The 25,989-nt window shown below is 38.0% G+C and overlaps 2 protein-coding genes and 1 long non-coding RNA gene across 8 annotated transcripts in view; 1 reads left to right on the top strand and 2 right to left on the bottom strand.

Annotated features, from left to right (window-relative positions):
- The window catches only part of LOC131446075 (uncharacterized), a 38,151-nt gene extending 17,371 nt beyond the window's left edge, over positions 1 to 20,780 (bottom strand). Inside the window, exons 1-3 of one of the 2 annotated variants that reach the window (XR_009233885.1) lie at positions 19,838 to 20,780; positions 19,640 to 19,753; positions 19,458 to 19,529 (exon numbers count right to left, since the gene is read on the bottom strand). This is a non-coding gene — a long non-coding RNA (uncharacterized LOC131446075). Of the gene's footprint in view, positions 1 to 19,457; positions 19,530 to 19,639 lie in introns of both variants that reach the window. The other variant, XR_009233884.1, reaches the window with a different exon arrangement.
- Positions 15,641 to 18,672, top strand: gbx2 (gastrulation brain homeobox 2). Its single transcript, XM_058617032.1, has 2 exons — positions 15,641 to 16,526; positions 17,533 to 18,672. Exons 1-2 carry the CDS (start codon positions 15,995 to 15,997, stop codon positions 18,051 to 18,053), a joined length of 1,053 nt encoding a protein of 350 aa, XP_058473015.1. The 5' UTR covers positions 15,641 to 15,994; the 3' UTR covers positions 18,054 to 18,672.
- Positions 20,781 to 20,999: 219 nt separating the features above from the next.
- Positions 21,000 to 25,989, bottom strand: part of agap1 (ArfGAP with GTPase domain, ankyrin repeat and PH domain 1) — a 100,734-nt gene continuing 95,744 nt past the window's right edge. For all 5 annotated transcript variants that reach the window (XM_058616961.1, XM_058616971.1, XM_058616934.1 and 2 more), the window contains one exon: positions 21,000 to 25,436. In XM_058616961.1, the coding sequence (XP_058472944.1) occupies positions 25,227 to 25,436 (210 nt within the window). In that variant the 3' untranslated portion in view covers positions 21,000 to 25,226. The remainder of the gene's footprint in view (positions 25,437 to 25,989) is intronic.

Below are 25,989 nucleotides of genomic sequence, written 5' to 3'. Positions count from 1 at the left end.
GGTTAGTATGCGTCCAAAATCAGTCGAAAAAGTCATGGGTTAGTATGTCGTCCAAAATCAGTCCAAAAAGTCATAGGTTAGTATGTCGTCCAAAATCAGTCAAAAACGTCATAGGTTAGTATGTCGTCCAAAATCTGTTAAAAAAGTCATAGGTTAGTATGTCGTCCAAAATCAGTCCAAAAAGTCATAGGTTAGTATGTCGTCCAAAATCAGTCGAAAAAGTCATAGATTAGTATGTCTTCCAAAATCTGTCAAAAAAGTCATAGGTTAGTATGTCGTCCAAAATCAGTCAAAAAAGTCATAGGTTAGTATGTCGTCCAAAATCAGTCCAAAAAGTCATTGGTTAGTATGTCGTCCAAAATCAGTCAAAAACGTCATAGTATAGTATGTCGTCCAAAATCAGTCCAAAAAGTCATAGGTTAGTATGTCGTCCAAAATCAGTCCAAAAAGTCATAGGTTAGTATGTCGTCCAAAATCAGTCCAAAAAGTCATAGGTTAGTATGTCGTCCAAAATCAGTCAAAAAAGTCATAGGTTAGTATGTCGTCCAAAATCAGTACAAAAAGTCATAGGTTAGAATGTCGTCCAAAATCAGTCAAAAAAGTCATAGGTTAGTATGTCGACCAAAATCTGTCAAAAAAGTCAGAGGTGAGTATGTCGTCTAAAATCAGTCAAAAATGGCATAGTATAGTATGTCGTCCAAAATCAGTCGAAAAGTCATAGGTTAGTATGTCGTCCAAAATCTGTCAAAAAAGTCATAGGTTAGTATGTCGTCCAAAATCAGTCCAAAAAGTCATAGGTTAGTATGTCGTCCAAAATCAGTCGAAAAAGTCATAGATTAGTATGTCTTCCAAAATCTGTCAAAAAAGTCATAGGTTAGTATGTCGTCCAAAATCTGTCAAAAAAGTCATAGGTTAGTATGTCGTCCAAAATCAGTCAAAAAAGTCATAGGTTAGTATGTCGTCCAAAATCAGTCCAAAAAGTCATAGGTTAGTATGTCGTCCAAAATCTGTCAAAAAAGTCATAGGTTAGTATGTCGTCCAAAATCAGTCCAAAAAGTCATAGGTTAGTATGTCGTCCAAAATCAGTCCAAAAACATCATAGGTTAGTATGTCGTCCAAAATCAGTCCAAAAAGTCATAGGTTAGTATGTCGTCCAAAATCAGTCCAAAAAGTCATAGTATAGTATGTCGTCCAAAATCTGTCAAAAAAGTCATAGGTTAGTATGTCGTCCAAAATCAGTCAAAAAAGTCATAGGTTAGTATGTCGTCCAAAATCAGTCCAAAAAGTCATAGGTTAGTATGTCGTCCAAAATCAGTCCAAAAAGTCATAGGTTAGTATGTCGTCCAAAATCAGTCCAAAAAGTCATAGGTTAGTATGTCGTCCAAAATCAGTCAAAAAAGTCAAAGGTTAGTATGTCGTCCAAAATCAGTACAAAAAGTCATAGGTTAGTATGTCGTCCAAAATCAGTCAAAAACGTCATAGTATAGTATGTGGTCCAAAATCAGTCGAAAAAGTCATAGGTTAGTATGCGTCCAAAATCCGTCAAAAAAGTCATGGGTTAGTATGTCGTCCAAAATCAGTCCAAAAAGTCATAGTATTGTATGTGGTCCAAAATCAGTCGAAAAAGTCATAGATTAGTATGTCTTCCAAAATCTGTCAAAAAAGTCATAGGTTAGTATGTCGTCCAAAATCTGTCAAAAAAGTCATAGGTTAGTATGTCGTCCAAAATCTGTCAAAAAAGTCATAGGTTAGTATGTCGTCCAAAATCAGTCAAAAAAGTCATTGGTTAGTATGTCGTCCAAAATCTGTCAAAAAAGTCATAGGTTAGTATGTCGTCCAAAATCAGTCAAAAACGTCATAGGTTAGTATGTCGTCCAAAATCTGTCAAAAAAGTCAAAGGTTAGTATGTCGTCCAAAATCAGTACAAAAAGTCATAGGTTAGTATGTCGTCCAAAATCAGTCAAAAAAGTCATAGGTTAGTATGTCGTCCAAAATCAGTCAAAAACGTCATAGGTTAGTATGTCGTCCAAAATCAGTCAAAAAAGTCATAGGTTAGTATGTCGTCCAAAATCAGTCCAAAAAGTCATAGGTTAGTATGTCGTCCAAAATCAGTCAAAAAAGTCATAGGTTAGTATGTCGTCCAAAATCAGTCCAAAAAGTCATAGGTTAGTATGTCGTCGAAAATCAGTCAAAAAAGTCATAGGTTAGTATGTCGTCCAAAATCTGTCCAAAAAGTCATAGGTTAGTATGTCGTCCAAAATCAGTCAAAAACGTCATAGGTTAGTATGTCGTCCAAAATCTGTCAAAAAAGTCATAGGTTAGTATGTCGTCCAAAATCTGTCAAAAAAGTCATAGGTTAGTATGTCCTCCAAAATCAGTCAAAAACATCATAGGTTAGTATGTCGTCCAAAATCTGTCAAAAAAGTCATAGGTTAGTATGTCGTCCAAAATCTGTCCAAAAAGTCATAGGTTAGTATGTCGTCCAAAATCAGTCCAAAAAGTCATAGGTTAGTATGTCGTCCAAAATCAGTCAAAAAAGTCATAGGTTAGTATGTCTTCCAAAATCTGTCAAAAAAGTCATAGGTTAGTATGTCGTCCAAAATCTGTCAAAAAAGTCATAGGTTAGTATGTAGTCCAAAATCAGTCAAAAATGTCATAGTATAGTATGTGGTCCAAAATCAGTCGAAAAAGTCATAGGTTAGTATGCGTCCAAAATCCGTCAAAAAAGTCATGGGTTAGTATGTCGTCCAAAATCAGTCCAAAAAGTCATAGTATTGTATGTGGTCCAAAATCAGTCGAAAAAGTCATAGATTAGTATGTCTTCCAAAATCTGTCAAAAAAGTCATAGGTTAGTATGTCGTCCAAAATCTGTCAAAAAAGTCATAGGTTAGTATGTCGTCCAAAATCTGTCAAAAAAGTCATAGGTTAGTATGTCGTCCAAAATCAGTCAAAAAAGTCATTGGTTAGTATGTCGTCCAAAATCTGTCAAAAAAGTCATAGGTTAGTATGTCGTCCAAAATCAGTCAAAAACGTCATAGGTTAGTATGTCGTCCAAAATCTGTCAAAAAAGTCAAAGGTTAGTATGTCGTCCAAAATCAGTACAAAAAGTCATAGGTTAGTATGTCGTCCAAAATCAGTCAAAAAAGTCATAGGTTAGTATGTCGTCCAAAATCAGTCAAAAACGTCATAGGTTAGTATGTCGTCCAAAATCAGTCAAAAAAGTCATAGGTTAGTATGTCGTCCAAAATCAGTCCAAAAAGTCATAGGTTAGTATGTCGTCCAAAATCAGTCCAAAAAGTCATAGGTTAGTATGTCGTCCAAAATCAGTCAAAAAAGTCATAGGTTAGTATGTCGTCCAAAATCAGTCCAAAAAGTCATAGGTTAGTATGTCGTCCAAAATCAGTCAAAAAAGTCATAGGTTAGTATGTCGTCCAAAATCTGTCAAAAAAGTCATAGGTTAGTATGTCGTCCAAAATCAGTCAAAAAAGTCATAGGTTAGTATGTCGACCAAAATCTGTCAAAAAAGTCAGAGGTTAGTATGTCGTCTAAAATCAGTCAAAAATGGCATAGTATAGTATGTCGTCCAAAATCAGTCGAAAAGTCATAGGTTAGTATGTCGTCCAAAATCTGTCAAAAAAGTCATAGGTTAGTATGTAGTCCAAAATCTGTCAAAAAAGTCATAGGTTAGTATGTCGTCCAAAATCAGTCAAAAAAGTCATAGGTTAGTATGTCGTCCAAAATCAGTCCAAAAAGTCATTGGTTAGTATGTCGTCCAAAATCAGTCAAAAACGTCATAGTATAGTAAGTTGTCCAAAATCTGTCAAAAAAGTCATAGGTTAGTATGTCGTCCAAAATCAGTCCAAAAAGTCATAGGTTAGTATGTCGTCCAAAATCTGTCAAAAAAGTCATAGGTTAGTATGTCGTCCAAAATCAGTCCAAAAAGTCATAGGTTAGTATGTCGTCCAAAATCAGTCAAAAACATCATAGGTTAGTATGTCGTCCAAAATCAGTCCAAAAAGTCATAGGTTAGTATGTCGTCCAAAATCAGTCCAAAAAGTCATAGGTAAGTATGTCGTCCAAAATCTGTCAAAAAAGTCATAGGTTAGTATGTCCTCCAAAATCAGTCAAAACATCATAGGTTAGTATGTCGTCCAAAATCTGTCAAAAAAGTCATAGGTTAGTATGTCGTCCAAAATCTGTCCAAAAAGTCATAGGTTAGTATGTCGTCCAAAATCTGTCAAAAAAGTCATATGTTAGTATGTCGTCCAAAATCAGTCAAAAACGTCATAGTATAGTATGTCGTCCAAAATCTGTCAAAAAAGTCATAGGTTAGTATGTCGTCCAAAATCAGTCAAAAACGTCATAGGTTAGTATGTCCTCCAAAATCAGTCAAAAACAACATAGGTTAGTATGTCGTCCAAAATCTGTCAAAAAAGTCATAGGTTAGTATGTCGTCCAAAATCTGTCAAAAAAGTCAAAGGTTAGTATATCGTCCAAAATCAGTACAAAAAGTCATAGGTTAGTATGTCGTCCAAAATCAGTCAAAAAAGTCATAGGTTAGTATGTCGTCCAAAATCAGTCAAAAACGTCATAGGTTAGTATGTCGTCCAAAATCTGTCAAAAAAGTCATAGGTTAGTATGTCGTCCAAAATCAGTCCAAAAAGTCATAGGTTAGTATGTCGTCCAAAATCTGTCAAAAAAGTCATAGGTTAGTATGTCCTCCAAAATCAGTCAAAAACATCATAGGTTAGTATGTCGTCCAAAATCTGTCAAAAAAGTCATAGGTTAGTATGTCGTCCAAAATCTGTCCAAAAAGTCATAGGTTAGTATGTCGTCCAAAATCTGTCAAAAAAGTCATAGGTTAGTATGTCGTCCAAAATCAGTCAAAAACGTCATAGTATAGTATGTCGTCCAAAATCTGTCAAAAAAGTCATAGGTTAGTATGTCGTCCAAAATCAGTCAAAAACTTCATAGGTTAGTATGTCCTCCAAAATCAGTCAAAAACAACATAGGTTAGTATGTCGTCCAAAATCTGTCAAAAAAGTCATAGGTTAGTATGTCCTCCAAAATCTGTCAAAAAAGTCATAGGTTAGTATGTCGTCCAAAATCAGTCAAAAAAAGTCATAGGTTAGTATGTCGTCCAAAATCAGTCCAAAAAGTCATAGGTTAGTATGTCGTCCAAAATCAGTCAAAAAAGTCATAGGTTAGTATGTCTTCCAAAATCTGTCAAAAAAGTCATAGGTTAGTATGTCGTCCAAAATCAGTCCAAAAAGTCATAGGTTAGTATGTCGTCCAAAATCTGTCAAAAAAGTCATAGGTTAGTATGTCGTCCAAAATCTGTCAAAAAAGTCATAGGTTAGTATGTCGTCCAAAATCTGTCAAAAAAGTCATAGGTTAGTATGTCCTCCAAAATCAGTCAAAAACATCATAGGTTAGTATGTCGTCCAAAATCAGTCCAAAAAGTCATAGGTGAGTATGTCGTCCAAAATCAGTCAAAAACGTCATAGGTTAGTACGTCGTCCAAAATCTGTCAAAAAAGTCATAGGTTAGTATGTCGTCCAAAATCTGTCAAAAAAGTCATAGGTTAGTATGTCGTCCAAAATCAGTCAAAAACGTCATAGTATAGTATGTCGTCCAAAATCTGTCAAAAAAGTCATAGGTTAGTATGTCGTCCAAAATCAGTCAAAAACTTCATAGGTTAGTATGTCCTCCAAAATCAGTCAAAAACAACATAGGTTAGTATGTCGTCCAAAATCTGTCAAAAAAGTCATAGGTTAGTATGTCGTCCAAAATCAGTCAAAAAAGTCATAGGTTAGTATGTCGTCCAAAATCAGTCAAAAAAAGTCATAGGTTAGTATGTCGTCCAAAATCAGTCCAAAAAGTCATAGGTTAGTATGTCGTCCAAAATCAGTCAAAAAAGTCATAGGTTAGTATGTCTTCCAAAATCTGTCAAAAAAGTCATAGGTTAGTATGTCGTCCAAAATCAGTCCAAAAAGTCATAGGTTAGTATGTCGTCCAAAATCTGTCAAAAAAGTCATAGGTTAGTATGTCGTCCAAAATCTGTCAAAAAAGTCATAGGTTAGTATGTCGTCCAAAATCTGTCAAAAAAGTCATAGGTTAGTATGTCCTCCAAAATCAGTCAAAAACATCATAGGTTAGTATGTCGTCCAAAATCAGTCCAAAAAGTCATAGGTGAGTATGTCGTCCAAAATCAGTCAAAAACGTCATAGGTTAGTACGTCGTCCAAAATCTGTCAAAAAAGTCATAGGTTAGTATGTCGTCCAAAATCTGTCAAAAAAGTCAAAGGTTAGTATGTCGTCCAAAATCAGTACAAAAAGTCATAGGTTAGTATGTCGTCCAAAATCAGTCAAAAAAGTAATAGGTTAGTATGTCGTCCAAAATCAGTCAAAAAAGTCAGAGGTTAGTACGTTGTCCAAAATCAGTCCAAAAAGTCATAGGTTAGTATGTCGTCCAAAATCAGTCCAAAAAGTCATAGGTTAGTATGTCGTCAAAAATCAGTCCAAAAAGTCATAGGTTAGTATGTCGTCCAAAATCAGTCCAAAAAGTCATAGGTTAGTATGTCGTCCAAAATCTGTCAAAAAAGTCAGAGGTTAGTATGTTGTCCAAAATCTGTCAAAAAAGTCATAGGTTAGTATGTCGTCCAAAATCTGTCAAAAAAGTCATAGGTTAGTATGTCGTCCAAAATCTGTCAAAAAAGTCATAGGTTAGTATGTCGTCCAAAATCTGTCAAAAAAGTCAGAGGTTAGTATGTCGTCCAAAATCTGTCAAAAAAGTCAGAGGTTAGTATGTCGTCCAAAATCAGTCAAAAAAGTCATAGGTTAGTATGTCGTCCAAAATCAGTCAAAAAAGTCATAGGTTAGTATGTCGTCCAAAATCAGTCAAAAACGTCATAGGTTAGTATGTCGTCCCAAATCTGTCAAAAAAGTCATAGGTTAGTATGTTGTCCAAAATCAGTCAAAAAAGTCAGAGGTTAGTATGTCGTCCAAAATCAGTCAAAAATGTCATAGTATAGTATGTCGTCCAAAATCTGTCAAAAAAGTCATAGGTTAGTATGTCGTCCAAAATCTGTCAAAAAAGTCATAGGTTAGTATGTAGTCCAAAATCAGTCAAAAACGTCATAGTATAGTATGTGGTCCAAAATCAGTCGAAAAAGTCATAGGTTAGTATGCGTCCAAAATCTGTCAAAAAAGTCATAGGTTAGTATGTCGTCCAAAATCAGTCAAAAAAGACATAGGTTAGTATGTCGTCCAAAATCAGTCAAAAAAGTCATTGGTTAGTATGTCGTCCAAAATCAGTCAAAAAAGTCATAGGTTAGTATGTCGTCCAAAATCAGTCCAAAAAGTCATTGGTTAGTATGTCGTCCAAAATCAGTCAAAAACGTCATAGTATAGTAAGTTGTCCAAAATCTGTCAAAAAAGTCATAGGTTAGTACGTTGTCCAAAATCAGTCCAAAAAGTCATAGGTTAGTATGTCGTCCAAAATCAGTCCAAAAAGTCATAGGTTAGTATGTCGTCCAAAATCAGTCCAAAAAGTCATAGGTTAGTATGTCGTCCAAAATCTGTCAAAAAAGTCATAGGTTAGTATGTCGTCCAAAATCTGTCAAAAAAGTCAGAGGTTAGTATGTCGTCCCAAATCTGTCAAAAAAGTCATAGGTTAGTATGTCGTCCAAAATCAGTCCAAAAAGTCATAGGTTAGTATGTCGTCCAAAATCAGTCAAAAACGTCATAGGTTAGTATGTCGTCCAAAATCTGTCAAAAAAGTCATAGGTTAGTATGTCGTCCAAAATTAGTCAAAAACGTCATAGTATTGTATGTGGTCCAAAATCAGTCAAAAACATCATAGGTTAGTATGTCGTCCAAAATCTGTCAAAAAAGTCATAGGTTAGTATGTCGTCCAAAATCTGTCAAAAAAGTCATAGGTTAGTATGTCCTCCAAAATCAGTCAAAAACATCATAGGTTAGTATGTCGTCCAAAATCAGTCAAAAAAGTCATAGGTTAGTATGTCGTCCAAAATCAGTCAAAAAAGTCATAGGTTAGTATGTCGTCCAAAATCAGTCCAAAAGGTCATAGATTAGTATGTCGTCCAAAATCAGTCAAAAAAGTCATAGGTTAGTATGTCGTCCAAAATCTGTCAAAAAAGTCATAGGTTAGTATGTCGTCCAATATCAGTCAAAAAAGTCATAGGTTAGTATGTCGTCCAAAATCTGTCAAAAAAGTCATAGGTTAGTATGTCGTCCAAAATCAGTCCAAAAAGTCATAGGTTAGTATGTCGTCCAAAATCAGTCAAAAAAGTCATAGGTTAGTATGTCGTCCAAAATCAGTCAAAAACGTCATAGTATAGTATGTCTTCCAAAATCTGTCAAAAAAGTCATAGGTTAGTATGTCGTCCAAAATCAGTCAAAAAAGTCATAGGTTAGTATGTCGTCCAAAATCAGTCAAAAACGTCATAGGTTAGTATGTCGTCCAAAATCTGTCAAAAAAGTCATAGGTTAGTATGTCGTCCAAAATCAGTCAAAAAAGTCATAGGTTAGTATGTCGTCCAAAATCAGTCCAAAAAGTCATAGGTTAGTATGTCGTCCAAAATCAGTCCAAAAAGTCATAGGTTAGTATGTCGTCCAAAATCAGTCAAAAACGTCATAGGTTAGTATGTCGTCCAAAATCTGTCAAAAAAGTCATAGGTTAGTATGTCGTCCAAAATTAGTCAAAAACGTCATAGTATTGTATGTGGTCCAAAATCAGTCAAAAACATCATAGGTTAGTATGTCGTCCAAAATCTGTCAAAAAAGTCATAGGTTAGTATGTCGTCCAAAATCTGTCAAAAAAGTCATAGGTTAGTATGTCCTCCAAAATCAGTCAAAAAAGTCATAGGTTAGTATGTCGTCCAAAATCAGTCCAAAAAGTCATAGGTTAGTATGTCGTCCAAAATCAGTCCAAAAAGTCATAGGTTAGTATGTCGTCCAAAATCAGTCAAAAACGTCATAGGTTAGTATGTCGTCCAAAATCTGTCAAAAAAGTCATAGGTTAGTATGTCGTCCAAAATTAGTCAAAAACGTCATAGTATTGTATGTGGTCCAAAATCAGTCAAAAACATCATAGGTTAGTATGTCGTCCAAAATCTGTCAAAAAAGTCATAGGTTAGTATGTCGTCCAAAATCTGTCAAAAAAGTCATAGGTTAGTATGTCCTCCAAAATCAGTCAAAAACATCATAGGTTAGTATGTCGTCCAAAATCTGTCAAAAAAGTCATAGGTTAGTATGTCGTCCAAAATCAGTCAAAAAAGTCATAGGTTAGTATGTCGTCCAAAATCAGTCCAAAAGGTCATAGGTTAGTATGTCGTCCAAAATCAGTCAAAAAAGTCATAGGTTAGTATGTCGTCCAAAATCTGTCAAAAAAGTCATAGGTTAGTATGTCGTCCAAAATCAGTCAAAAAAGTCATAGGTTAGTATGTCGTCCAAAATCTGTCAAAAAAGTCATAGGTTAGTATGTCGTCCAAAATCTGTCAAAAAAGTCATAGGTTAGTATGTCGTCCAAAATCAGTCCAAAAAGTCATAGGTTAGTATGTCGTCCAAAATCAGTCAAAAACGTCATAGTATAGTATGTCGACCAAAATCTGTCAAAAAAGTCATAGGTTAGTATGTCGACCAAAATCTGTCAAAAAAGTCAGAGGTTAGTATGTCGTCTAAAATCAGTCAAAAATGGCATAGTATAGTATGTGGTCCAAAATCAGTCGAAAAAGTCATAGGTTAGTATGTCGTCCAAAATCTGTCAAAAAAGTCATAGGTGAGTATGTCCTCCAAAATCAGTCAAAAACATCATAGGTTAGTATGTCGTCCAAAATCTGTCAAAAAAGTCATAGGTTAGTATGTCGTCCAAAATCTGTCAAAAAAGTCATAGGTTAGTATGTCGTCCAAAATCAGTCCAAAAAGTCATAGGTTAGTATGTCGTCCAAAATCAGTCAAAAAAGTCATAGGTTAGTATGTCGTCCAAAATCTGTCAAAAAAGTCATAGGTTAGTATGTCGTCCAAAATCAGTCAAAAAAGTCATAGGTTAGTATGTCGTCCAAAATCAGTCAAAAACGTCATAGTATTGTATGTCGTCCAAAATCTGTCAAAAAAGTCAGAGGTTAGTATGTCGTCCAAAATCAGTCCAAAAAGTCATAGGTTAGTATGTCGTCCAAAATCAGTCCAAAAGGTCATAGGTTAGTATGTCATCCAAAATCAGTCAAAAAAGTCATAGGTTAGTATGTCGTCCAAAATCTGTCAAAAAAGTCATAGGTTAGTATGTCGTCCAAAATCAGTCAAAAAAGTCATAGGTTAGTATGTCGTCCAAAATCTGTCAAAAAAGTCATAGGTTAGTATGTCGTCCAAAATCTGTCAAAAAAGTCATAGGTTAGTATGTCGTCCAAAATCAGTCCAAAAAGTCATAGGTTAGTATGTCGTCCAAAATCAGTCAAAAAAGTCATAGGTTAGTATGTCGTCCAAAATCAGTCAAAAACGTCATATAGTATGTCGACCAAAATCTGTCAAAAAAGTCATAGGTTAGTATGTCGACCAAAATCTGTCAAAAAAGTCAGAGGTTAGTATGTCGTCTAAAATCAGTCAAAAATGGCATAGTATAGTATGTGGTCCAAAATCAGTCGAAAAATTCATAGGTTAGTATGTCGTCCAAAATCTGTCAAAAAAGTCATAGGTGAGTATGTCCTCCAAAATCAGTCAAAAACATCATAGGTTAGTATGTCGTCCAAAATCTGTCAAAAAAGTCATAGGTTAGTATGTCGTCCAAAATCTGTCAAAAAAGTCATAGGTTAGTATGTCGTCCAAAATCAGTCCAAAAAGTCATAGGTTAGTATGTCGTCCAAAATCAGTCAAAAAAGTCATAGGTTAGTATGTCGTCCAAAATCTGTCAAAAAAGTCATAGGTTAGTATGTCGTCCAAAATCAGTCAAAAAAGTCATAGGTTAGTATGTCGTCCAAAATCAGTCAAAAACGTCATAGTATTGTATGTCGTCCAAAATCTGTCAAAAAAGTCAGAGGTTAGTATGTCGTCCAAAATCAGTCCAAAAAGTCATAGGTTAGTATGTCGTCCAAAATCAGTCAAAAAAGTCATAGGTTAGTATGTCGTCCAAAATCAGTCAAAAACGTCATAGGTTAGTATGTCGTCCAAAATCTGTCAAAAAAGTCATAGGTTAGTATGTTGTCCAAAATCAGTCAAAAAAGTCAGAGGTTAGTATGTCGTCCAAAATCAGTCAAAAATGTCATAGTATAGTATGTGGTCCAAAATCTGTCAAAAAAGTCATAGGTTAGTATGTCGTCCAAAATCAGTCAAAAAAGTCATAGGTTAGTATGTCGTCTAAAATCAGTCAAAAATGTCATAGTATAGTACGTGGTCCAAAATCAGTAGAAAAAGTCATAGGTTAGTATGTCGTCCAAAATCAGTCAAAAACGTCATAGGTTAGTATGTCGTCCAAAATCTGTCAAAAAAGTCATAGGTTAGTATGTCATCCAAAATCAGTCCAAAAAGTCATAGGTTAGTATGTCGTCCAATATCTGTCGAAAAAGTCATAGGTTAGTATGTCGTCCAAAATCTGTCCAAAAAGTCATAGGTTAGTATGTCGTCCAAAATCAGTCAAAAACGTCATAGTATAGTATGTCGACCAAAATCTGTCAAAAAAGTCATAGGTTAGTATGTCGTCCAAAATCAGTCCAAAAGTCATAGTATAGTATGTCGTCTAAAATGTGAAAAAAGGTCATAGTATAGTAAAGAGTCAATAAGGTCACATTGAAGTGATTTATTTAAACTAAAACAAGCGTCCACTTCCACGTGTCTCTTCTTTACGTGAATGAAAGTTGTCTCACAGTGGAGACAAAGACAGTCTGTCCTGCTTTGATTGGAGACAGGGGGCGGCGGTGCTGAAAGATAAAGACGATTACATTTCCAGGGTTTGACACAGCGAGCAGGAGTTCATGTCCAGCTGTAGCGGCACTCGTTTTCTGCTGTGTTCACTCCATTAGCGGCGAGCAGGGAGTGCGAGTGCTGGGCCTGTGGCTAATTACACCATGAGGGATGAGCAGCGAGGGCTCATTAGTGGCGGCGGTGGCTGAGACACACTGTGTCTTCTCCTGGATAATGATGTTGGATCTGTGGCGAGGGAAGACCGGGCGCTCACCGTTTCATCAAACGTCGGAATGTCGGGGTTAACGTGGCTGTTGACTTCATCGTCTGAGTTCTCACAGAATCAGAAACCTCATTAACGTGAAGAACCCGAGAGAACAGGTTTGTACCTGCGTGCGGTTTTTTTGGTCTGTTTTTACGAGATTTTTTGGGGGTCTGTTTTTACGTTTTTTAAAACATTTTAACTGAACAACTGGGACAACTTAACACAGACCGCAAAATAAGAAAACTTGTAAAAACTATTTTGGTGAATATAAAATGCTTCCGTACACTCATTCTAAAACTCTTGAAGTTAGCATGCTAACAGTTTGCTACGATCATCACCACCTGTTTCTGATGACACAAAAATACCGTGATATGAATTTGTGGTCATGTGAGACGTGTGATGATGTCATCAGTCAGAGAGAGAGACAGGGAAGTTTGTTGGCTCAGAGAAGAGAGACAAAGTGTCTTCACGTTGTTAATGTACGTGGACACGGTTGTAAACCAGGACGTCTCAGCAGATGTCATTAGCTTCGTCTGACTCTCCCTTCACAGTCTGGACTCCTCGTCTCTCGCTCCCTGAGCTACTCTTGCATGTTTTTACGGCCAGAGGTCAGAGGTCACACTGCGTGTCTTCACGTACAGCGGCCTAAACATGGAGGACGGCTGTTTGAGTGCATAATTACAGTGATTATCCTGCGCGGCAACACCTGCTAACAGCTGTTAGCACCGTCAGAAAGTTGACGCAGTCGGCTTTTCCTTCACCTCTGAAACTCTGACCCTGTTTTAAGACCTCAAACGCCTCACAGCAGCAGCTGTTACCACGGCGATTAGGGACACAAGCAAAAACCTGCACAAACACATGGTTTTCACATACATGGCCTCATATACATGCAGAGACTGAATATATACGATTATTAACCACAGGACATACACATGATTTTAATCACGTATAGCGTAATTTTCTTCAAATTTTTGCAAATTCATTTTTTCGTAACACAAATACATTTGTTTTTGTATCGTAAAAGTTTTGTTGTTTTCATAATGCAAAATACAATAATATTTTGCAGTATTTTCGTCATTTTTATTCCATAGGGTCAATGTTTTTTGCAACTTATTTTCAACGCAAAAAAGATTTTGTAAAAACATTTTGTAGTAAAACTAATATTTTATAACTTGACAAAAGTCTGTAAAATGTTTTAATAACAAATGTACTGTTACAATACTGTGCAACATTTTTCTGTAACGTAAACCTATTTTCAGTCTAACAAATTTTTGGGACATTTTTTCATAACAAATAAATTCCTAACAATTCAAGATTATGTAAAAAAAAAAGTAAAAAGTTTAAAAAAATAATTGTTTTTGTGGTGCAACATTTTTTTGTAACTTTTATGTGGATAATGTGACGATGTTTTTCGTGTTTTATCAAATCAGTTTGTCCACGCGGAAACACCAGCTGACCGCCATGTTTTTCAAAATAAAAGTCTCAGATGTATGTGCCGGGTGTCATGACATTTAAAGGTCGACGCCTCCTCGTCGTGTCGGGTGGCGGCAGCAGTGATGGTGATGATGGTGATGATGGTGGTGTTGTTGCCGGGGCGATGTCCATGCCCGTGTTTCCAGTGTCATATTGACTGTTGCCTCGTCTTCACGTCATTGTGTCATTTAGCTTCAGGTCTAAACTCAGGGGGCGGAGTCTTTTCACTTCAAACTGCGTCCTGGTTTGTGTGTGTGTGATCAGCAGCTCCTGTGTTTCTCCTCTTCACCTCCTTTACCCCCTCCCTCCTCCCCCTGCTCCTCCTCCCCCTCAGCTGATAATGGATGGCAGTGACGGCCGGCGGTGCTCGGTGTGGTGGATGTAGGAAAGGTTTAATTAAATCACAGTCCAATCATAATCCATGTTGTTAATTAAACTGGATAATTTATAAGTACAAAAGAGCATATTTATTAGCCGCCACGCTCTGTGACGTGCGCGCCCCTCGTGCACGTGCACCTACACCTCCTGTGCCTAACAACCTTTTACTATTGATGCCTCACATGATTGATAACAAGACGGAGAGAGCCGAACTATTTGTCTAATGGCCGTGCAATTAAAGGCGGCTGTAAATGACCCGCGCCTCATTTCATCCTAATCTATCGACTTTTGATTGAATTTGTCCCCTTAATTGAAAAATACTGCGATTTAATGTCGACGTCGCTCTCGCACATCAGCTCGCCTTTAATGACGCCGCGTCCCACTGACCCTGAGGAGGGGGAGGAGGGTAACCAGGCGTGACCTTGACTCAGGCGAGAGAGGGAGGAGGATTCACCCGAGGTCAGAGGTCACACGTGTCCTGTTTGTATTAATCAAAGAGGACGTGGTAACAGGAGTCATCTGCCAGTAAATGTTGTGATTTAAATAAAGAAAAAAACTGCAGCGTCATCAACATGAGCTGAGTAGTCGCCATGACAACAACGTCAAACAGCTGATTTGATTATCATTGGACCTGATGTGATTCCTGTTGAATCAGCGTTTCTGTTCTAATTAAACATAATAATGATTATAGAAACTAAAGACACTGTTTATTTCACTACAACACAAGGAAAATACTCTAGATAATCTATGTTAATCTACATTAATCTAACACACACAAACAAACAGATATTTACAGATAGTCTTTAAAGCTGGTACTTTTTTAATATGAAAAATTTGTACTGTCTAAAGTTAGTACTTCTGTATCTATAATTGGTATATTTTAAGTGGTACTGCTTTAAAGTGAGTACTCTTTTCAACTATGTTAAAAGTGAGTACTTTTGTGCCTACAGTTGTAGTTTTTTTTAAAGTTGGTACTTTTTGTTTTTATGATTTGCACTTTTTTTCAAGATGGTTCTTTATTTGTCCAGATGACTTTTATTTAGTCCGACACGAGTCACAAATGTCATAGTAACGTGTCCCACAAACAATGGTAATGATTTATTTATAATTTTTAAAAAGTGCTGTATCGTTTGGATAACTAACGCCTGTTACTTTTTTTATATAAAGCTTTATTTACACTGAACATAAACAGGTCACATGACTCACTGTCACTCATTTAACATTTTTGTCTCTTCCTACATTTGATTTTGAAGTGTTTTATGTTTGTGTTCAATCATCATCATCAATACATCACTTATTATCACTGATCAATGACTGATTGATTTTTCATGGTGACAATCCTCTCTCACACACACACACACATACACACAGAGATAAACGGCCTTTGGTTCATAATATTTATGTAATTGGATTCATCTCGGGATCAACTGACACGTCACTTTCGTCCGACCAATGAGAGGGCAGAGCGGGGTGAAGGGGGCGGAGCTCTGGAGCAGAAGACAGCGCAATTAAACGGAGAGGAGCGCGATTTAAAACCACAAGAGCTGCGGACGCGCTGAGCACGAGACACACACACGGGAGACAGACACACACACTCTCTCTCTCCCTCTCTCTCTCTCTCTCTCTTTCTGTGTATGCGTGTGTGAGCAGGACAGACACATACACACACACGCGCACACACACACACAGCAGTAGTTGTGTGTTGTTGATGTTTCGGGTGGAAGTTGAAGCGCGCGTGGAGCAGTGCTGCGTTCACGGTCACCAACATCTGTGGAAAAACTAACTGCTGCTTCTTCTGACACTTTTGGTTTTCCTCTGCTGCTCTACTGGAATGACTCTGTGTAATCGGATTATCTCTGCTCGGAACTCCTGACACTGCAGTGGAGAGTGTGCAGCTGCAGCAGCTTCGGTCTCCTCGGGTCTTCTTGTCCCGGGTTCCTCGGCTCTTGTCCCGGGTTCCGCTCCTATGAGCGCAGCCTTCAGCTCGTCCTTCATGGTGATGCAGCGGCCGCTCGGAAGCTCCACCGCCTTCAGCATCGACTCTCTGATCGGCGGGCCGCCGCAGCAATGCAGCCCGGGACACTTCGTGTACACCGGTTACCCCATGTTCATGCCGTACCGCTCCGTGGTACTGCAGCCTCCTCCACCTCCTCCACCTGCTGCTGCTGTCGCTCCTCACCCCGCTGCTCCTCACGCTGCTGCGGGGCTGCAGCAGCCGCTGTCCGCTCACCCGCACCTGCAGAGCGGCTTCTGCTCCAGCCTGGCGCATGGACTGACGCACGGACTGACGCAGAGCATGGCGCTGATGGCGGCGCTACCCGCGGGTTTCTCTGCGTCCCCGCAGCAGCAGAACCAGAACCTGGACTCCGCCAGGAAGTTTGTGTTTGAAAAGGCGCAGGAGCTGCGGTTGGAGGCGGAGGACAAGAGTTTCCTGGCGGGGAAAGAGTCCACGCTGCAGGCTTTCCACGACACGGACACGACGGTGCTCACGTCCACAGGTAAGAAGAAGCCCTGCTGATCCACAACGAGCCCGAGGGAAAACACCCCGAGTCCGGGTTTAGTCAGAGCACAAAGGACGGAACCACCGGAGGAAAATAAACTAAAACATGTTTAAAACAAAAATCAAATAACATTTAGAGTTTAAAAAAATAGATCAAATACTTTAACGTTTCCACTGGATTTATCCATTAAATCCGGTTTTTATGACATGAACGCAGCGCGAGGCCTTCACTGACTTTAAGACAAAAATCACTTGTTTCAGAATAAAAAGTTAAAATAAACTTAACGTTTTTTCATCAAACAAAAAAAGTGAAAATTATTGTTTATTAATGTGAATAAAACATTTGTTAATCCTAAATGTTTAATCATTACAGATTAAACTTCACAGATAAATAATCCGTGTTTATATTTTTGTCAAATTCGTTTATTTTTCGGATTAATTTTGCTCAAACGTCTTTAATTCAAGGTTAAACTTTAATCCTTGTTCATCAAATTCAAATGTTACAAATTTAATATTTGACGTTTTCATTGAATAAAATCTACTGATCAGTGTTAATGTCAGTTTGATGTGAGGATAATAAACAATCAGCTCCAGGTTTATTCATTATTAATAGTTATTATTAGTATTATTATTATTATGGTAGTGAACACGTGTCTCTTTGACGTGTGCCGACTTAAATTCAGTCAAAACTAGTGCGAGAAAAAAGAGGCCGCTGTGCGTAATTACGCGTGAAAAAAAAATCCCCGCAAAACTCGTGACCCAACACTGATCTGATGATGGACACACACGTACGCACGCACGCACACACACACGCGCGCACTCAGTTTCAATGAACACACCCCGTGAAAAAAAAAAGCATTCCTTTAAAAAAAAAAGGAATGAAACTGATTTCAGTGAAAGAAATTAGTTTTTTCTGATTAGATTTGAGTAAAAATTGTCCTTTTTTGTGCTGATTTTTTTGTATTTTCTGACTTTAATGTTGTTGTTGTTGTTGTTGACGACAGGGAGAGGCCTGAGTAAAGACGACAGCAGGGACGAGGACAGCGGCCGCAGAGAGGACTCTTTCATGGACAGTGACTGCGACTACAGCTCTGACGACAACATCAAGGAGGACCAGGGAGACGGAGGAGGAGCAGGAGGTCCGGAGGAGGCCCAGCACCTGCACGGAGGCTCCGGGTCCGGAGGCGCGGGGAGCGGCGGCGGCAGCGGCGGGAAGAACCGGCGGCGGCGGACGGCGTTCACGAGCGAGCAGCTGCTGGAGCTGGAGAAAGAGTTCCACTGTAAAAAATACCTGTCGCTCACGGAGCGCTCACAGATCGCGCATGCGCTCAAACTCAGCGAGGTCCAGGTGAAGATCTGGTTCCAGAACCGACGCGCCAAATGGAAGCGGGTTAAAGCCGGAAACGTCAACAACAAGTCCGGGGAACCGTCCCGGAACCCAAAGATTGTGGTTCCGATCCCGGTGCACGTGAGCCGCTTCGCCATCAGGAGTCAGCACCAGCAGATGGAGCAAAACAGACCGTAGAAGAAGACTGGCTCACGTGCTTAAATGTCAACGGTTCGATACCCGAGAAATCTGGACACATGAAGTTTATAATCCAGGATTAAATTTTAAAACAATCTAATTAATTTAAACTTTTACCCTGTACAAAAACTCGAAACCAAACTCCATTACATTTCTCACTTAAGTTAAGGATTCTTCAGAATTCAAATCCACGTCGCTTCAATAAGAACAAAGTAAAATGTTGATGAAAATCCAAAGACAATAATCATCACAGTGCAGTTTCAGACACGGCCGTTTCCTCGCGCACACGCTCACAAATATGTTGACGTCATATCTGAGACTGACAGTGTAATTACACACTCACCGAGGTCGTGACGTGACAAAATTCATCTTTTTCCCCAAAGGAGTTTGGTTTCAATTAGAGGCGTTTTTTTTGACAGGTCACATTATCGAGACTTTAATTACATTTGGGACTGTGACAGTGTAATTAAGACTCAAATGCTTCAGCCACGTCGCAGAATGACACTTTTTATGAACGGAGTTTGGTGTGAATCCAGATTATGAGCTGAGATTAAGGGATGTGGTTTATTTAAAAAAAAAAAACACTGACAGGAAACAGGACCTGAAAACATCCGCAACAGATGGAAAAAAGAGGGAAAAAATGCGTAAAGACACAAAGATGACGATGATGATGATGAAGAGACACATGAAGCAGCTCCTCCCACCCATGTAAATACACGCGGGACCAAACTGAGGACGTGACGTGATATTGATTTGTGAAGATTAAAAAAGGAAAAAAAAACTCTTCTTCTGATAACGATTATGATTATTATTATTATTGTTGTTATTTTTTATTTTGTCTGGACTACAGTGACTGAGCTGCTAATTTATTTCTATATGAACATGTGAAACAGCGACATGTGGATTAAAACATGGGCAGATGTGAACAAATACAAACTGACTCCACTTTCATTTACCACACATTACTGTCATATTTATACAAATCCTATTATCTAAAATGTCGTTTTCAAGGCCTGTTTTAAAGGCCATAAATCTAATCCAAGACCCTTTCTTTCTTTATACTTTTTAAATCAATTAAAAATATTTATTTTGTTTAAACATTAAATATTTGAGTGATACGTCATTAATGTTATGTTCTGATATTTATAAACCAAAAAACCAAGAATAAATTATTCCACAATACATTTATAATAAAAGCTCTAACGTAACTCTTTTTTTACATGTATTTTCCTCCCATATTTAATCTTAACTTTGATTTGCAGACATGTTTTTGGTTAAACCCTAAAAAAACAGCATTCAATAATTTTATTACAATTACCTGATCACCAGACTGCATGTTTTAAATGATTTACCTCAAATAAAACGAGAAAATAAATAAATAAATTAAATTATTAGTATTATTACCTGCAGCGGCTCCGGCCCGTGACGTCACACGATCGCCAACAGCTGTATGTGTGCGTGTAAAGTGCGTTGAACCTGCGCGCGCGCACACATACACACACACACACACACACACACACAAACAGAATACTGGAGAAAAAACCCTACAAAATTGAAATAACATAAATATTAAAAGACACACGTACCTCACAGATGAGTTTGAATGAACCGGGCGTTAAAAATAAACGAGTTAAACCCGGGTTTTTCGTCCGTTTTCAACCGTAAAACTCGCCACGACTCAGCGTTTGCGCCACTTACGCCTAAAACGTCAACGTAAACGTTCACCTAAATGTTAAAACTCATTCACTCACTCGCGATACACACGTTTAACGACATTTTCCCACCTTAAAAACGTTATTTAAACGTTCTAAGACAAATAGCGGTTTCCGCTCTGCTTCATTGGACTGAACTGACGCAGCTGCACTTGATGACGGCTTACGTGAATCGCTGAGGTTACGTAACTTACATTTTAAATCTCCTCCTTGACGAGTAAATCGGGTTTAGCTCTTTTAAAACATATTTACCGACTGAAACTAATAAATCATGAGGCTTTTACCGTCTTTATCATATATTATCCTTCACTGCTTTAGTTTTAGACTGAATTGAATGTTTTTGAGGTTGTAAAGAAAGACAGCTAGCTACAGAAGCTAATACAGTATGACGCCCAGGTGCATCATGGGAAATCCTTCACCGCTTCAGTTTATGACATGAACGCAGCGCGAGGCCTTCACTGACTTTAAGACAAAAATCATGCGTTTGCTTCAGGCTGAATTGAATCAATGAAATTCGTTTTAAGACCCAACTGCTTCATGGGAAATGCAGTTTTCAAGTGTAATGACTGTTTTAAAGGTGCAGTAAAAATTAAAAATCATAATATTTCTTTCTTTTTTTTCCTGGAGAAAGACAGTATATATGTACAGTAGACACGGGTCTTGATCCACGTAGGCGGCCATCTTGTGCCTGAGCTGCTTCACTCACATTCTTTCTCTATTTAGCGAATGTTAATCACAGCGAGCCGTCAAGGTCAGCTGACAAATGAGACCCGAGGGAATCAACCGAGGCCGACCGCGCTGACACAGTCTCCGCCTCCGCTTCAGCTTCACATAAACTCCTGCTGATTAATCCTGATGTAACCATGACGACTGAGGAAGCCAAAAACATCTTCTCTGTGTTGGTTTCTAATATGTTGAAATATCTGAAATCATTAATTAATTAATCAATAAATACATGGCCAAGAAATTGCAGAAGTGTCAGTGATAACCGGCTGTAAGTGAATTTATGGACTGAATTTCGATAAATGTTGAATGTTTAAAGTTAAAACATAGGATAAAGTGGCCAAGTTACTATTGTTTGATACTTACTTAAAGAAAGAAAAGCAACGAAGAAATAACAAAATGATATGATAGTCTAGCAATATCTTAATTCTTAATAATTGAATGATTAAATCTAGTGTTTACATCATAAAATCACCTGTCGAAGTCAGAGAAAAACCCCACAGAGACTGCGTTTGTTCTGTATATTAAGAAGCATTATTCTCGTCTTTATTGAAAAGAGACACATTACAGTAGAAGACTCTGTATTAGGTCAAATTTTGAACAACATTACTGTACAGCCGACAAAACTCAATAATAACAATAATAATAATAATAATTAGAATTAGAATAACAATAAGAACATTAATGTTGTCTGAATGATAAATCATAGACTAATAAATCATGTACGGCCTCAAACGCTCGCAGAAAAGGTACAAAACAAAAAATCCCCCTCATGTAGGTTTGAGTAGGCGGAGTCTTCCACACTGACTGTGTTTATAAATAACGGGCGTCCACGGTGGGCAGGGCTTAAAGTACATGAGGTAACAAAACCAGACGAACCAAAAGTCGACCATACGGAGTCGCATTTTTCTTTTTCTTCTTCGTTGTATTGTTTAAAGTATATATACAGGCGATGCACGCGACGCCACGCTCGTTAGCGCCGACACAGTTTCCTCGTTTTCCCCCCGAAGCGGACGGGATTTATTTATTTACACGCAGGCAGCTTCAGTCGTTCGTATCTAAAAAATGCTCGTAAATACGTGAGCGGACAGCGCTAGAAAAATGTATTGCGACATGCTATCGTCCGTGAGCGGAGTTTAGCTAAGTAGCTGCAACCGGAGCTTCACAGGTTGTTGTTGTTTATTTATTTAATGCTTTGCAAGTTTTCACGTTTGGTCTTATTATTGTTAGTAATATTATTGTTATAATACGGGAAAAAACCAAAATAGTTGAAGAAAATACTTACTTTAGCTGCGACTAGCTTTAACAAACTGACTTTGGAATTGTGAGAGGTTTTGTGAACTTATAGAAAAATAAAATAATAATAAAAAAAAGTGAATCTGTAGAATAGAAGAATTTACGTAAGTTTATAGGTCGCTTAAGCTAAACAGGCGCTAGCTAGAGTTGGAGCTTTCTAGTGTCACATCTTTTTTTTTTCACGTTTGGTTTTGAGTTCACCAAAATTGGTGAAAAGTAGTGATGGAGCCATGCTATGCTAAAGTGCTCAATGCTAGCCACAGGCGACTCAGCAGTTTCCGTACTCTTTGACGCGAGAATCCGACAGGCTAGCTTCTAAAAAAAAAGTGTAGCTGAATAAATTAGGGAAATGTCCCGATAATGTGTGAAGCAATAAAAGTGTTAAAAAAGTGTAGTTTTTGTTAATGTGTGTTAGTGGAGTGAAGCTTACAGGTGCTAGCTGCAGCAGATACCTTTTCATAACAGGAGAAGCTAAAACTTGTTTTGTTTTATTTGTGATTAGAGGAAATGGCTTCTGCTCAGTTCACAATCAAAAATCAAAAAAATGTTCAAATTCAACAAAATTCTGAAATTCCTAGATTTTGTCATTCAATTAAAATAAAATAGAAGAATATTTTAATTTAATTTCATTTTTAATTTGTTTTAAAATTTACAAATAAATTAAAAATATTATGTTGGAAAAAAAGTTGAATTATCTGGCTGAGCTCATTTCCATGAGACCTTTGCAAAGAAAAATTTGTCACAAATTTGAGAATTTGAACTGAGCGCATGGACGTCGTGTGAAAAGTGGAGCGGAGAGAGTCGCAGTTAACATAGATTTAATCCGTGATTTAGTGCATTTCTGTCATAAAGTAAAAGGACGTCTTTGTTACCGCTTTTCTGTCCACTTTGGGGACAGGTGCGGGACACGTCGGACACAAAAAACCCCAGAACAAATACACAAGTTCCACCCCTTGATTTAGCGTTTATGGGAAAGCTAACGCCCTCTTTGATATGACGAGGGGGCGTGGCACGTGCAGGACAAAAGTTCGTAAAGTAAAAGGCGGACGTGTGAATTTAAAAAAGGCATAAAAGGAAGATGATTTTAACGGTTTCCTTGACCTGTTTCTTGTGTGTTTGACGGAGGCAGAGTGTGTTTGTGGTTTCATGGAAATATTGCAGCGATGTCTGTGTGAGACGTTACGACTTGGACGCTTCGTAAATACTAAATATTGCTTGGATACAGTGTCGGGTTATCGTTGGAGAACTAAACATCGAGGTTAAGGAGCGACAGTCCTGAATCAGAGAGTGTTCAGTCAAAGTATTTTACCTTTTTAAAAACTAGCCTCGCTCGTGTCTACACTGATGTAATTTTTGACAATTTTTTTCTAAACACCTGGAACTAACTCGCAACATTCACAAATCATTCCCTGGTGAGACCTTTGAAACCGGTGCTTTCCCAACATTTCTTTGTGGCACATCTATTCTGAAAAGATGGGATCAGTGCGAGGCCAAAAGGATTGTGTACATTTAGTGTTTTTCTCTGTTTACGTTAGTTTTTCTTCTTTAGAGTACTTGACGAATATTCAGTGTTACTTAGACTCAGTTTACATACAAACCACTTTAAATCAATCTGGTTTAAATGTGAACCTGGTGTTGAATCAATCCAGTTTAAACATGAACATTAAACTGGTTTAAATGTGGACCTGATATCACGTCAAACTGGTTTTAAGTCAAATTTCCTGCAAAACACCTTTTTTCACGTTGGAAACCACCGGTTCAGATGTTTCCTGGTCTGAGTCCAAACACGCAACATTCAGTCAGTGGAGATCTTTTTTTTTTCCCACATGGTCAGTACGTCATGTGACCTCTAATTTACATAATGTCACAGTCGAACAAAGAGGAAGTGATAGAGAAAGAGATTATTTACAGGAGAAAGGAAAGTTTCCAGACAAGAGAAGAAGGAGACGAAGGAGAAGAAGAAGGAGAAGGAGGAGGAGCGCTTCTTAGTGATTCGCTGAGATCGGACGAGCCTCGCTGTGATGTCAAAGGTTACGACAGATAATTATTTACACATAGATACGTTTCTCTACAACTGCTCACGCAGCTCGTCTTTAACGCAGATTAAAAACACCTGAAAAAGAAGACGCGGATTCCGTTTTCCCTTTTTGTTTGTTTGCAGCAGCTTCTTTTCCATTTTTAAATTCTCGTAACAATAAAACTTTAGGGACGATGTTTGACTCCGATGTTTGATCAAATCACACGATTGATCATGTTCATACGCTCAGTTCACATTTCTCTGGGACCAATTCTACTTTGCAAAGGTAGAACGGAAATGAGCTCGGTCCCATAATACTTTTTTTTTTGTCAATTAAAAAAAATCAAATTTTTTTTTTATCAAAAATGTTCTGGGGAAAAGAATACAAAAAAAACAATATAAAAAAAAAAATCTTGATTTCTTTTTTTTTTTTAAATAACAAAATCTATGCATAATTGCATTTCTAAAAGATATCCCAAACATTTTTTGGGAGGGATTTTGGGGGAAGAATTTTCCAATTTTTTTTAGCCACACATTTTCTGAATTTTGTTGAATTTTTCTTTTTAATGACTCAAATGATTGTATTTCTGATATTTGTGAACTGAGTGAATAAACAAAGTCAGAGCAAACTCTTAGTGTGAGGACGCGCAGGGACAAGATGGCGGCTGTTTATGACTGACAGTGTCCGGTCCCTGAGCCTGACGAAAACTTCTGTACAAACTTTTTACACCAAAAAAGAAAATCCCTTCCCCGTGTTTGAACATTTTAAACCATTGGTCCAGCAATGAACATGGAGACATAACAATAATAATAATAATATACACAGCGGAGGAAACTGTTTTAAATTAAAATGACATGCGATCGATCACTTCTTCTAAGAACGTTTGTTTTTTTTCCTCTTAAAAATTTTACATCGAGAAGTTTTTTCACATTAAAAATAAAAACACGTAGCGTCAGAGAGAGAGAGAGAGAGAGTGTTTAAGTGATTGATGACGTGATTTTCTCGCCTCACACGCAGACGATGACGATATGTTGTGGCCGTGGATTCTGATTGGCTGTCGGGGTCGTGAGCGCGTGAGTGGGAGGAACTGGCCGTGTAGTGTTAAAGTTTGTGAGGTATGAGCTTCAAACTGCGCCCTCATTGGCCGTCAATAAAAATCATGTGATTATTTTCCCAGATGCTTGTGGACAACATTTCCCAGCATGCTCTGTGTTGTCTCCCAAAGCGGACACAAGGAGGCAGCGTCGTCACTGAGCTGCGATCAGTTTTTAATCAGTCTGAACGCGCCGCTGTCGTCAGCTGCAGCAGTGGCGACGGCGGCGATGGTTACCAGGTGAGGTGGGCGGGGCCTAAGTGTCATGACAGGTAGTGGTTCCCCGGCTAGAACAATGAAAGTTGTGTTTTTTTTTTCTCTCCTCTCGTGGTCATATGAGCGCAGTGCTGCCGCTACTGCTGCAGCTGTTGTTGCGGTTGATGTTGCGGCGCGACAGGTTGGGCGTGGCCATGAGCGGGAAGCGTTCGTCAGGGCAGCCGTACTGCGCCAGCGTGTCCACGCACTCCTGACTGTTTGCCTGCCGGGCGTACGCCATCGCACTGTTGCCGTGGGCGTCCCTCGCCATCAGGTCCACGCCGTACTGGGGGGAGAGGGACAAAGAAAGAGTGAGAGAGAGAATGAAAATTAAAAAATTTTGATAAAGAAATTATATTTTTATGGATAAAAAAATAATTCTTGATTATTAGCTTGGCCATTTTTTGCCAATAATAATAATAAAAAAAGTTTGATATAAAAATGATAAACATTTTGGATTTAAATCCTTGATTATTAGCTCCGTCCCATAATAAACTGTTTTTTGTCAATTACATTTTTTTTTAAAACTATTTTGGGGAAATAAAAATGACTTTGTTCAATAATAAAAACATTTATTGGTCTTTTTAAAAAAGTTTTTTTGTCCCGATACAAATGTAAATTTCATCGTGTTTAATTTTTTATTTGATTTCATAACAACTTCCTTGTGCAGATGTTTTCACAATAAAAGCCTTGAGATCATTGTAAACCAATTGAGCTGCCAATAAAAAAAAAATGTGACACTAAGACTGCATACACTAATTGATTCACCTGTAGAGTATTGTTGAATCTGTAAAATGTCAAAACAATGATGTTGTCAAATGTCTTGTTTTGTCCACAAA

The sequence above is a fragment of the Solea solea genome, chromosome 2 (assembly GCF_958295425.1).
Source record: "Solea solea chromosome 2, fSolSol10.1, whole genome shotgun sequence".
Taxonomy (NCBI): Eukaryota; Metazoa; Chordata; class Actinopteri; order Pleuronectiformes; family Soleidae; genus Solea; species Solea solea.
The sequence above is the reverse complement of the archived record's forward strand: the minus strand, read 5'-3'. Positions and strand labels throughout refer to the sequence as shown.

Bases quoted from the DNA above. Each gene is read 5' to 3' on its own strand.
- gbx2 (XM_058617032.1), top strand. From the start codon at position 15,995: ATGAGCGCAGCCTTCAGCTCGTCCTTCATGGTGATGCAGCGGCCGCTC. The intron at 16,527-17,532 runs GTAAGAAGAAGC...TGTTGACGACAG, and splicing joins GACGGTGCTCACGTCCACAG to GGAGAGGCCTGAGTAAAGAC.